The 14,207-nt window shown below is 44.7% G+C and overlaps 1 protein-coding gene across 1 annotated transcript in view; it reads right to left on the bottom strand.

The window, feature by feature from the left end:
* Positions 1–1,264: 1,264 nt before the first annotated feature.
* Positions 1,265–14,207, bottom strand: part of LOC146206321 (dynactin subunit 1-like) — a 49,563-nt gene continuing 36,620 nt past the window's right edge. Inside the window, exon 10 of the mRNA XM_084590975.1 lies at positions 1,265–2,580. Coding sequence (XP_084447101.1) covers positions 2,174–2,580 — 407 coding nt within the window. The 3' untranslated portion in view covers positions 1,265–2,173. The remainder of the gene's footprint in view (positions 2,581–14,207) is intronic.

The raw sequence follows: 14,207 nt of genomic DNA, 5'->3' as shown, positions 1-14,207 counted from the left end.
AAACCTTTATAAGACTAAATTAGAGTATGCCTGTATTTTATGACACCCGTATACTATCACAAACAAACACACTAGAGCAAATCCAAAGAAAAACTGTCCAATTCATGTTTTCGCAGTACAGTCGAACTGTCTCTGTCTTTGCACTAATGCAATCGAATTCAATACCCACCCTTCAGTCCCAGCGACAATTTCTTTGATTGAAATTTAAATTTTTATTCATAAACTTGGAATAAATTCTTCACCGTACTTGATACTATCGAATACCAGACAAATCCGACACTCCCACCCTCTTCTCTGACAAGTACAGTAGAAACTTCACAGCTTATGCAGTATTCATGTCTGAGTAACTCTTCGCACTGCGCCCATTGAACACAGTTAGCCAACTATCGATGACTTTGCGCGGTAATTTCAGAATCTTCCGTATTTCATATTGACATGCTGTGCCATATGGCATGTAATCAGACGACTGAAATTTATAGCGATTTCCACTGGTCGATCGGAGCTGGGCGCCCGAGCCGACCTAAAGCGCTACAGAGCGAATCAGCCTTGGTCGACCAGCGGAACGTGTAGAGCGCGCGGCGGAAGTAGAGCTGAGCCAGTTTCGAAAGTTGTAGCCGCATCCCAGCGCCAAAATGTTTGCGGTTGATAAATAGGCAGGAGTGCGGCCCTCAACAACTTGCTTTCTCATTTTTTAACGCTGCAGAGTTTTTCGATAGACGCACTTCGGCATATTTGCGCAAAAAACGGTGATGCCCAGTGTCCTCTGCCGATGTCGCTGAAACGGTCAAAAACAGCCAAAAGAATCCAGCAGCATCCGGAAGTGACCGCGTCAGCGACTAGGACTTCCGGCGAGATCCGACTTCGGTCGGCGGATCGAGCTGGAGCGGCCCGAGCTGCCCCAAACGACCAGCGGAATACGCGCAACCTATCTTGGTCGACCAGTGGAATTCGAAATCGTCATCCCGGAGCAAGAAAACGTGCTCCGTAGCGACCAGTGGAAATCGCCATTAGTCTTCAGTGTTTGTTTTTTTCCTTGCAGTGCCATTTTTGAATGCACCCCAAAGATTAACTTCCACACTGATTTCAGAGCTTTCTGCATTGCTTACAGAAATGCTGCAGTCTGGCATGCAACTGAAGTTCAGTTTTCCATATTTTCTTTTTTCTCTCGAGGCATTTCATTAGCGCATACCAAAGGGGTGGTAGCATTTTACGTCTGAAACAAAAATGGCCGGTTCGAAAACATTGCAAATCTCGTGACACTGCCTAGACTGCAGTTTATTTTATTGAGCAACAGTTGCTTGAATTCAGTTATGACAGTGACGACGGAAACAAGGCTGGAACATCTGTGTCCGTGTGCCAATTAGTTTCTTTTTGTCATTGGCATCGTTACGTGTCCAGTTATTTTTACCAAGTACTACTTATAACTTATTAAAATTTTGTCCTGCAATGCAATTTTGTTGTTCAAGCTTATATGCCTAAAAAGCAAGTTTACTTAGTGTCCATTTCCTGTGTTACATGAAATATTAAATGCAAAAGCTTTTACACACAAATAAAATACTCAAACCTACAAAAGAAATAAAAACTCATTTTCCCCACGGCAAGGAAAGAGTTAATGAGTCACCCTCATACGTACCGCACGCTCACAGCACTGTTCCTAACAAGGAATTATTTATTTGTCCACCAGAAAAAGCATGGTACATTTAAATGTAGAAAGCTGTAGCACGGCGCAAAAAATGCACGAAGGCCATGGAAAAGAAGCAAAAAAGAAGGCTGAAAAATCTCATGAATGCTTCCATTCCTCAGTGTGCACAACAGGTAAGACAGCTGGCAATCAACTGCCCTGATTACTGCAAATTCTTGAATATTTCCGTACAGGATTAAACTCTGAATGCACTTAGAAAAGGCTTGGCTTCAAGAGAACGGTATACAGAAGTGCTGCTGCCCACAGTAATTAGAAAGGGGCAGATTTAGCAAGCGTAAAAGAGCAACCTTGAACATAGTCTTGCCACACCGGGTAGCTACTGCACTTGGTGCAGTATAGCTGGGTTTCAGAAGGCACACCAAAGAGCTCGCATACTTGCCACAACAGCCAACATCACTGTCTACTCTCATTTCAGAGACAACGCTTCGGTAGTGCATTCAGCAGAGCAATTTCAAATACCACATTGGGTAGTTATTGTGCCTGCAGGAGGCGCACCAGGGCAGGGTTTGGGAAAGCGCGCCAGGCAGCAGCCACACGTGCCACAGCCAAGGCACGCAGCAGCACAAGCTCATGCCGCGAGGCCTCAAGGCAGCGTTTTGCCTCAATCAAAGCAGCCCAGTTGGGACCCTGAGCAGGGGCACGCCGGCCACTCAGGTCAACCACACGAACCTGGACGCAAAGTGCCAGGGCCTGGGTCTGCGCACGGGCCGCCTTGGCACAGGCATCACGCTGCTGTTCAGCACGGGGGGGCACTGGAGACAGTGGTGGCAGCGATGCCAGCAGCTGGCTCACACGGTGGCCCTCCAGCTTCGCCCTCTCACTGTGCACGTGACGCAGTGCCACTCTGATGTCCTGCAGCTGTGGCCAGCTTGTGCTTGCTGCAAGGGGGACAGTGCCACCAACTCTCAAACTGGGTTCTGTGAAGCCTCCAGGTTCCGCAAACACCTAATTCAATTAGACCACAACCCCCGACTTTTCCACTTAAGCTTAGACTAGACGTACTGGAATTGCCCACAACAAAATGTTTTGCAATGTGGGTAACCATCATCAATTGAATTTGAGTATTTTTTTGGGGGTAACATGTCTCCATGCACTTTTTTGCATGTAAGTTGGACAGAACATGATGGAAGTCAAGTTACACAAGTTCCTCACAATGTGTTTGGGTTCCTCTAAGCAAAATGTGCACTGGCAACAAAACGATCTTCAGTATCATTCATTCAACCCCAACTTGCTCTTTGAAAAAAAAAAAAAAGCAAAACAGAACCCTTAAACCACCTCTGAAGAAACCAAGAACTGTGAGGAGGAGGAGAAAAAACTTTATTTAATGAAAATTAAGTAGACACTCCGAGGAGGGCCCCTTAGTCCAGGAGCCCTCTGGCTGTTCCCTCTAGCTTGGCCCACTCTACCAGTCGTAGCTGATCGGCGGGTTGTGTGGTCAGAAGGGTGGCCATGCAACTGTGATCAGCACTCCTTTTAACACAGCTGCCTTGAGGCACCAGTTGAGACTGAAACACCCCACTCAGTGAAGGTGCTATTGGTTTTCCCTTTTGATATTGCTAGTTTGCTACACAGGGAGTGCAATGCACCACATGCAACGACTGTTGCGCTTAACAAGTCACACACCACCATGCTGCATTTGGTCTCAATCTTCTTTAAACCTAATGCACGCAGTAGTGTTCTTGTCTCCTCTCATAAGAAAATCAGCAAATGAAATTTCATTCTCATAGGTGCAGCAGATGCTACTATAGATAATGCACTTAAAAGACGGAGGAAAGAGCAGCAGGTTTCAAGCATGCCAGAAATGATGACAGAAAATATGCACTGCAACAAGCCTCATATTTGCAAGATGCGGTGCACTACTAAACTAGTTCTGTAATTAAATGCACCCAGAAGTGGCAGTGCCAAATTGGTGACCACCAGTGAAATTGCAAAATGGTCAAAGATGCAAGCGTGGTGGGACTGAAGGAGGAAACCTGCTGCTTGTCCTAGCAACAAGACGGACGCCTGAACACACCACAGGAGGAAGGTGAACAGAAAAAGAGTCAGAATGCACATGGCTAATCTCTCCCAAATCTGCTGGCCCACAAACGCTATGCACTCTTCAAAGCATACGCGAGTCCAACTAAGATGTGCCAGAGTACATGGTGTCTCAATGCACCAAACACCTGCAGAATGTGAGCATTCCCGGAAGCACATCCTCCGAACCTCTTCACTGTAAACCTGTGCATGTGCATTACAAAGATAGTGCAGCCAATGTTTGCAAGCTAACCAATAAGTTATACAGTACAAATGTACTGCCCTTCTGCCAGTTGCATTTACAGCCAGTTACCACCACATAACCAGTCAAGTGCTTTCACGTAAAATGGTAGATGCTCAAATTGCAGTACTTGCAATTTACCATTTATACGCCTTCTAACACACAATTCTGTCACCAAAAATACGCATGATGTGTGAAGTGAATCTGTGGAGAATTTACATAGTGACTGTTGAAGAACTGCACTCAAGGTCCTTAGTGTCACTTTTCAGGTACTAAATGTGACTAAAGCAGTTTTGCAATATGTAACAGTGTAAGACACCTCTCAAGACGGCCCAGGCTGTGCCATTTCAACTGCCAGAACTCGCTATCTGCATGCAACATAAAATTAGAGGGGTTCGACGCTGCTGAACCGAATGTGGAGCGAAAGCTTTCGCTGTGGGCAACTCGCTTTTGTCGTTCGCCTCTACCAGGGTGGCAAGTATGAAGTTGTTATCACCAGCGGTTTCTCTGTCTTCTTGGCGTTGTTCCTCTGCAACAGCTGCAAAACCGGTTGCTAGGCAATGGGGCGCCCTTTCAGGCACTGGCAAAATTCTCAAGGGTAGTGTAGTGTACCATGGTTCATACTTACGCTTCGCTTTTAAGGGTACGACGCGATACTGTAGGCTAGTAGCCCACATATAAAGCCCCTAACTAAGCCATATGAACGTGCCTGCGCGGCATAGGGGTAACATGAGTTCGAATGTCATGGCAGACCGATTCTAATGTCACCCTCCCACAGGAAAGGACAGGCCCAAGTTGGCGCTCTTTCAGGCACCGGCGAAATGCTCAAGGGTAGTGTAGTGTAGCTTTTGCTGCAATAAATGTAAAGGGGGAATATGCCAATCTTGGTCTTATGAACCACTGATAACCAAGCAGAAGGATAGACATTTAGACAAGTTGGTGTGGTGTTGTAGTGAATCTACCAGCATGAAAGACAAGGGAAGGTAAAGGACGTGTTGAGAGTCTGCACTTGTTTTGTCTCTTTCACGTCTCTGTCTTCCACACTGATAGATTCACTATGGTGACCAAGCTGTGAGATAGGCCTATGTACTCCTCCCCCTACACAAACTTCTTTAGTCTCGCTGATTAGCACAACCTAGTGGCCCAGCAAGACAAAAGCCTTTCTGCAGGAAAACCCAGTGCCAGTAGAGGGCGAGTACATGCTGGTTGGCACATGTCTTGCCTCGCTCTGCTTTAAGGTGATAGCCTTTAAAGGCTCATACTCGGGGATCGTGTCCGTCCGTAACGCTTTTGTTACGTGGGAGGCAGTAGCTGGCAGCTAACATGGCCGAGCACTAAATGGACATAGGGCTGCCTGATATTACGTTTGGCAGGAGCTGCCAACTCGGGCCTCTCCTTTCATATCCCCTTCAGGCACTGTGTCCACATATGTGGACGTGACCCAAATTTCATTACATCTTTGCACGGAGTGCGAATTTCCGCCTTTGAATTTGGCACCCGTAACATTTGGACCTGCCCTGTCGAGCATGTGGTGCCATCTCTTGTTGCTACAGCGAAATGTGTTGGTAAACAGCAAGTAATGATGGACATCGCAGTGTTTTACGGCGGGACGAATCAGTAGCTCTTATTTTTGCATGCATCTTTCTACACCGATGCCTAATAATACTATTTATTGTAATGAATGTGTCAATAAGAGAATGTAGATGTTGCATGCCAGATTTCATTATCTTAGACATAGAAAAAGTGCGGCGCTTCGTTATTTCGTGCAAGAGCAGTATGTAATATGCTGATTGCGTGCAGGTGTCCCAATCTTGAAGGCGTCAAGGTATTCTCAGAGAAAAATATTTATTGATGCTTAATAATTAGTTAGAAAATGCAGTAAATGTTGCAATGTTTTCATTCATGTAGCAGCTTTGAGGCGCCATGTTGACATATGTGGACGCGAATAAAATATAAATATTTTTGCGCAATCTTTTATATTTGAATTCTTCCTGGCCTACTGATCATGCATGGTGGAGAAAAAAAACTTTTACTTTCAGAAAATTTAATAGGCGCCTGAAGGGGATATGGGAGAGTGACATCAGAATCAGCCTGCCAAGACCCTTGCATTCATGTTATCCCTAGGCCACGCCGGCACTTTCATAAGGCTCATTTAAAGTGGTACTTTATATGTTAGCTGGTAGCTTACGCTGTCGCGTTATCACGAAGGTGGGAGTGAAAACAGACAGACCGGTGCCGTAGTGAAGGGCTCCGGAACACCGTGCGATAGAGACTTTCGCCTCATTGCGGTTTAGTGGTCCAAAGTGCCCCCCTAGAATTTTTATTCCCTTCTCCAGTGCCAGTAGTGTCTTTATGGCATCTAAGTCATCTACCATATTCTTTCTCTATTAGGAGACTGCATCTTGCACTTATTCTGGAGTCTGGTTAAAGCCACTTTTGTTGTGAACACGCTAATCAGAACCCCACCTTGCATTTGTTACAAACAGTAAAAGCTCATTCATTAATTGTGTTATTTTGCAAATCCGGATAATTCGAACTGCTTGCATAGTCCAGGTCCCATTCAAGCTTTGGTTTGGTTTATGGGGTTTAATGTCCCAAAACAAGTCGGGCTATGAGAGTGGCAATGCCCATTTAAGTCTACAGCACCAGACACTTGCGAATTTGGATAGTATGGTTTCTTGCACCAGTTAATTTGAACAGGCTCCCAAAGGAAGGCCATGTGCACAGCAAGCCATCATCAAAACAGCTCTACTTGAATTTATATTGCATTCCGCAGATTTACCCACACATACCTAACATGTATACAACCCATGCGACGTAAAAAATGAATGGCCCCAACGTATGAACAATCTGACCACCAAGTTTTGGTTTTATTTTTCTCACCTTTGCACCAGCCCACAGCGACAGTTCATAGTGACCTAAATGAACTCGGGTGAGAATTTCCCTTTCAAATTGTTCTTGCATTCTTTCAGTGTGCCGAAACTTTGCGCTCGTCATGTGCCATTGGAGCTGCCTCACACGACGCAGCCACTTGACGTGGGCTCTACCACTACGACACTGCACTGTGAACGGTGCCCGAAAGGCCCTTGCCATTTTGGAGTTCTGCTTTGACGTTCCCACCAGTGTGCGCACAATAAAACATTGTGAAAATGTCCAAAAAAAAAAAAAGTCATTGTCATACTGCTGTCATCTCAAAAGTGGGCTATAAGTACTCAGTCTTTCACCCCCTAAATTTACTGTGATGCTGGCAGTTTCTATCAGTTTATTTAAAGCCATTCAATAATTTGAACTTTTGGATAATGCTAATAAACGTTACTACCCGCATTCTTCGATTTTGCTGTTGAAGCCTGACTCAAGGAAAAAAATCGCACTGCCAGTGGGTTTCAAACCCAGGCAGGACCAAAGTGATCAGATTTACTGGCCACTGCATTAGACCACTGCGCCATCTTGGTAGCCAGTTACTCCACACACTAAGCTCCAAGTCTTTCACGCTGCACTTAGGAGATCGTCCCATTCATTGTCTTCATCTCCTCTGACAAAGTTGCACTAAAGACCTTAATTCGGCCTCCATCCTAAAAAGACTCGAAGAACCTGTTAAATACTGAGCTAAACATGGCAAGGCACAGAAAAGCAATGCTAAGCGATGCTAAATTTTGCTCTGAATGTATATTCATGCTTAGCCAATCTAAAATGCCACTTAATTTCACTCAGTTTCTTTATGTTTAAATTAATGCGCATTTACTGTACTAATAATATAGGACTGAAGACACAGTCAGACCCTGTTATAACGAAATTGAAAAAAGCCTGCGGTTTTTCGTTACACTCAGGTTTTTGTTACATGAAGAAATAAATGTAAGGAAAATCACATTGAAATGTTTACAGAATCACTCACTACTCGAAGTTGTAAAAGTTGTGAAACATTTCACAATCGCAAGGACAGCGGCTCAACTGCAGCAGCAGTTGCCACCACCTTCTGTTGTATAAAGGGTTAACTGTAGAACTACAAAGCATGCATAAGGCAAACTGTCTTTAAGATGAATCCACTGACAAGCTGAACAAGCTAGGACTGCTGTTTATGAAGAGGGGAGCCAGTCAAAAAGGACAAGGACAAGAGGAGAGAATGTACATCACGATGACTGAACGTCATGTCATCTCTCCTCTTGTCCTTTTTGACTGGATCTCCTCTTCATAATGTACCAACTGGCCCAGATTTCCACTTTTCTGCTGTTTAGTTTTGCACAAGGAAAAAAAAAAAAAGAAACAAAAGACCTTAGTCAACAAGAACTACTCAACTTGTGCCCATACACTAATGAGAGCTCCTCTTAACTAAAGAGCCTAACTGAACTGGTTTACATGCACACAATCTTGTAGCATGAAAAGCAAATGTTGATTGGGGAAAGTCCCGACACGACGGGTATGCAAATATTGAAATTTTCAAATACGAATTCAATACGAATACCGGGAAAATATGCCTTCGAATCTCGAATCAAGTACCAAATATCTGCTCAGTGAAAAAAAGAACGCAGAATTAAAAAACAGCAATTGTTCACCTTATTTCAGAATTCACACAGCATTTGCAAATACATTAAACTAAAATTGAACACAAGTATATACCTTACTGAAAAATTAAACATAACTTTTACACAGGATTCCATATGGCAATTTTTTGTACAAGAAGGACCTGCATGAAACCTGGTGGAGCTGTCATATTGCTGGTGAGAGACCAGAAAAAAAAAGTCCGAATTAATCAAAAGCTCGGATTATCGAATGGGCCTGAAAAAAGTTCACGGTAATTGTATCTGATGAACACCTACACGACGGTTTTCTGCACTGGAGATGAAAGCAAATTTAGAATGATGTTAGAAAGCCACGCAGGCACCTCATATTAAAACCGGCTGTAATATGCAAGCTTAATTACGACCTAACGAGAATGTTTGAAGTGCTCCTACATTTTCTAAACTTAAATACGACCAGCTGAGATGTTCGCCAAATCGTTTTTTCGACGATGGGGGAATCAAATCCGCTGGGGGATCTGGTTCCCCCATTAGTTTAAGACGCTTACATTTAACAGCATCGCGAGCTTTACGATCCGACGTGCTCGCTTCTGATTCACAACTGGCTTGGCAGCTTCTGCATACCAAATGATCGTGTGATCTTATGGCGTTGGGATCCAACTAATGGTGGTAAGCAACCACGTGAATATTATTTGTTGTAGGCCGTCATTGCACCCGCTACCATTTCAGTGGTGCACGACAGCTGTTGCAGCGCGCGTCTTTCTCTCCCTCTTCTTTTTCTTTCTTCTCTACTTTCTCTATTCTGTCCACATGAGGCAGCGGAGGTGGCTCAGCTACAGAGCCAGTAGCAGGCCCGTGCATTTTCTTTTCCTTCTTCCTTCATGCGCAACAACCAGGAGGTCGTCATTACATTGGCTGCATCTGATTCCAATTCCAAAACAATAATTCACGACTTACGAGGGGCCTGTCGGAATATCGAGTAAGGCTGAGTATCAAACTAAGCCTGCAACCTTCACCAAAACAGCGTCTATACCAGGGACCCTGCTGCATACCATGTGTGTTATCATAACTAAGGGCCGATGCTCCGGCGCAAGCCGTTGCAGGTTTTTGTTTCACTGCCATAGAGAAAGGATTGAGTAAAGAGCGGACACTCGGAGAAATCTGGCCCCAGAAAATGATGCACGACTGGTAACGTTAGTGACAGCATCACGAAATGGATGGCGTCGCCAGCATTTGTCAAGCACGCGGGTGTTGCCAGTGCAGACCAAAGCAGACTCTGGAAGGGCAGGGTCGTCTACGCAGGCTGCTTGTTTGTTCGTGAGGACAGACTGCGTACATTTGCAGCTTTCTTGGCCTTCGAAGCAGAACTGCTGCAATTTGGAGGAGGACAAGGTGAGGAACGTTATTGTGCTGAAAAACGCTACATTTCAAGCAGTTTAAGCTGACCGCACTGGCTGGTTTCTTGAATTGCACAGCTCGTGAACAGGAGCCAGTGCGCACGTCATGGGTCAGCCAGTTCGTGACACCCTGGCAGCTTCCAGCAAAGGCATGGTGAGAAATGTTTTCTGTTAGCAAACTACGCTGCATTTCAAGCAGTTTAGCTCAGCACTCTGGCTGGCGTGGTTGTGAAGGGAAGGCCTATATGCGCTCGGCTATGGCACAACAAGGGCTTGCCGGTTACTGCGCAGTTAGATAAGAGCGAACCCACGCCTGACGCTCTTTGCTTGGTTTGCCTAGTGGTTACTTCTGCGTGGTTTCTCGTAGTTTTACGTGTTGGGGTGTTTTTTTATGGCCTTCATCAGCGCACAATCTCTTTTACGTGATATGTTGGGCCGGGTGAAATCTGAACATCGAAAGAGTAGGCTAATGTGTTAAAGACGAGCGTTCTCGCGTAGTAAGTACGGGACCGTTATTGTTAAGACAACAGGAAAAAAAGGCAACGCACAAAAAGCTGGAAAAGCAGAAACTTGTGTGTCGAGGACTGTCATCTGCAACGAAAAACCCGCGTTGCACACGCGCAGAAAGGGAATGCAGTTTAAAAAAAGGCAATAGAAAAGGAAACGCCATGGTGTTTCTAAACAGCTTGATACTAAAGAAGTGGCGCGCCGATAATGCCGTCCTTTACGTTTCTGAAAACATGCATTCCACCCGCGCATTTATTTTCAATGCTCCTAAAACACACTATGGACATCTGGCTGGTAGCCCCTGTGTTGTTGCAGTCCACGTATCAGATATTTTTATCGAATGAAACGCGTAGTCGGCTGTCAATGTAGCTTTTCTTGGAAATTACTGGTAGGAATCTTCGCCGTGTAATTTGATATGTGTATTTTGCGTCGGTACACACGCGAGGTTCGATAAATCATTGACCATGTTTGTAATTTTATTCCTTTACAGATTTCTCGCATTTAATCTGTTTACACAGTTTCGGTAAAGGTGTATCACGATGGCAAATATTTCTACTGTAAATTTTCCAGCTGATGCCAGGATTCGGCAGTCTCTGCTGTGTGCCCTGGTGAAACAATTTCAGCATACGTGCAAGAGGTCTGGACCCATATCTCGTATCCCACGAGTCAATAGGTTTGAGCTTTCACTTACGGTTTCCCATTTCACGTGACTTAATGTGCACATCAGGTATTTCTATGATATAATTGTTATTCAACATGAAAAATGTGTTAATAGGCATAAAAGAAATGTCCCTAATGTTTCCTGAAATATTCATATCTGTACATATTTTCACATTCCAACAAACAGACCATGTGAGAACATTGCAAGCTAAGCATGATTGGTTTCTATTGTTCACCGTTCCAAAGAAATCCAGGCTATAGCGACACGCATAATAGAGAAACCATTCTTATAGTGACACTATCGTGCATTCTGGCTATGAGTTTAACGAGTGCTAGTTACATTTTCATTGTAAAATGAATACAAGACACTTTGTAACATGAGTCTAAATGTTTTCCAGCTTATTTCGGGCTTACTGAATATTTGTATTTAGAAACCTTTCAAACTTTCTGAAAAAGGTAATGCCGAGGATGAAAGACTTGACTGTCTGCCAGAATTTTGCTGCCAAGGTCGTATCCAAAAGCACATTATAGTGTAAGGAAGGGATGAGCAGTTAAGCTGAAAGCAATGCCTCTGTGGCATAATACCCAAGACGACTTGAAGTATGTTTGCTTGAAATCTGTGTGAAATCTGTGTACATAAAGTAGAGGGAGCAGCAAATGTATTGTGAGCATAGTGTATGTCTATTTTCTTATGTATCAATTTCTATACTTTGTATATCTGCATGTAATGCTACATTTGTATACCTATGTAGTGTTTTTTGCCTTGTGAAGATTCTTTTTTTTTTTTTTCACTTATTTTTTTTTAATGCACACGTGGGCCGATGTATCCTATGCTTTGTCTCTCTTCCTGGTTGCTTTCTTGCACTAAATTGTGACAGCACTGTATCGGTTTTGTTCTTGTATGAAGCAAAATAAATGTTCATTTCAGAGCTCCTGGCATCTTTCCTGTAATACTGCTGTTTGGCAAAGGCTTTGATGCAGCTGCGTTGATGGCCAGTCAGCAGTAATTGTGACCTAATTTTATATTTCATTGCTGAAAATAAACAGAAAAATAATACCACACCGTACAGAACAGAAATAATGTGCCAATAGAGCGCGGCAGTACGGCAAGCGCTTGCTAGCATTCAAACTGCACGCCATGGCACAGCGCATTTAAGTATTCAAAATGAGCGCCTTTAACCAAAAGCGGATGTGCAATAGCTCCAGCCACTTGGTGCGCTACAGTCAAATGGGCCACTGGGCCCTATCGGAGTGTCTGCTCTTTACCCAATCCCTTTGCCTATGGCGCTGCGGCGGCCGCGATCGGTGGAAGCAGCTCCACGGACTACAAGTAGTCTTTTGCGCTTGTTGCCGCGTGTTGCGTGAGCTTGCTCTTTGGTTTGGTGTTTCGAAGGTGACGTCTCATCAACTGTGCGAGTCATGGCGAGTCGTGGAAAGTACTCGGTAAAGGATTTAAAAACAAAAGTGGAAATATTGCAGGCGGTCGAATGTGGTCTCTTAACAAAGACAGCGATTGCCGAGAAGTATGCCATCAAAAAAAGCATGTTGTCTACCTACATCAAGAACAAGGACTCTATGATCGACCCCTACCAAAAGGTGATTGAGCCCTCGCGAAAAAGGCTATGGACGTCGGCTTACTCCGAGATGGAGACTGCTGTCATTACATGGATAAAGGATTTTCGCAGCAGGAATATTCCATTAAGTGCACCCATCATTGCTGCGAAGGCAGCGGACTTCGCCAGCCAAATGGGCGTCAGCGACTTCAGCGCATTGGAAGGCTGGTTATCTCGTTTCAAGGCCCACCATAGGCCAACGTTTAAAAACGTCTGTGGAGAGGCAACTGCAGTCGACAAGAAAACCTATGAAAATTGGGTCTGAGGTGAACCAAAGGAGTATCTTGCCGATTACTCGCTCTCTGATGTCTTCAATGCTGATGAAACCGCACTTTATTTTAAGTTGCTTTCAAACAAGATTGTGAGTTATAAAGGCGATACGTGCTCAGGCGGGATGCGAAGCAAAGAAATGGTTACCGTGCTAGTTTGTGTGAGCATGACGGCACGGAACGATGCCGCTTGCTAGTGATAGGCAAAGCAGCGAAGCCTCGTTGCTTTAAAGGCCCGAAGACTGTCCCTGTTGAGTGCACTTCGAACAAAAAGTCGTGGATGACGCGAGCAATCTTCACGGACTGGTTGCGCACACTAGACAGAAAGTTCGCGGCACAGAATAGGAATATTTTTTTGTTCGTAGACAACTGTTTTGCACATTGTGACGTCAACGGACTGAAGGAGATCCTTCTGGCATTTTTGCCAAAAAATAGTATTGCTGTACTGCAGCCTATGGACCTCAGGATTATTAAAAATCTCGACACTGTACAGATGCCACCTCCTAGAGCGGATTCTCGTGTGTATGGAAAGCGGCAAGCCGTACGATGTCAACCTGCTCGGAGCTTGCCACATGCTAGCAACATCGTGGACCGCCGTCAAGACAGACACCATCGCAAACTGTTTCCGCAAAAGTGGCTTCGGTAAAAACCACAGAAGCCTGCAGCATGGCAGACTTTGATGTTCACGTGGTTCAAGGTGATGACTCCATGGTGCTGGATCCTGCCTACGCTGTTTTATCGGAGGGTGTTGACTTTGAGAGCTTTTTGGACGTTGACGACGGCATGGAGACAACGGGGTTTTTAAGTGATGCCGAGATTTATCGAGGCTGCATGCAGTCAGCAGCACGACTCACGCGTGGCGAGCACGCCTGGCAACGACGACGAGTCCGACAAAGAGAACGATCCGTTGCTGCCCCCGAGCGCATGTGAAGCTGCATCAGCACTCGATTTTGCTCCGCGCTATTTCTCGACCGATGAGAATTCGGAGGCTGCACTAGATATGTTGGGCAAGTTGCAGACAATGCTTCTCGAGTCGTGGCAAAGAAAGCACAAACAAATGCAAATCACCGATTATTTTTAATTTTGATATGTTTCGATCGACAGTCTATTGTTAATAAACATGTTTTTGAAGCATAAATAGTGTCATATTTCATCATTAAGCTTGACGCTCACGCCGGTACATTTCTTATTAGTTCCAGGCGCGTAAATTTCTTGCCTATCTTTATTTCCTTTGGTGTTTGGACTCGCATGATTTTAATACCCACAATCGCTCACCGCAAAGTGTAGT

This window comes from Amblyomma maculatum, chromosome 1 (genome assembly GCF_055883805.1).
Source record: "Amblyomma maculatum isolate TAMU_Amacu chromosome 1, ASM5588380v1, whole genome shotgun sequence".
NCBI classification, from domain to species: Eukaryota; Metazoa; Arthropoda; class Arachnida; order Ixodida; family Ixodidae; genus Amblyomma; species Amblyomma maculatum.
Note: the sequence above shows the minus strand (reverse complement) of the source record. Positions and strands in the feature narration are given on the sequence as shown.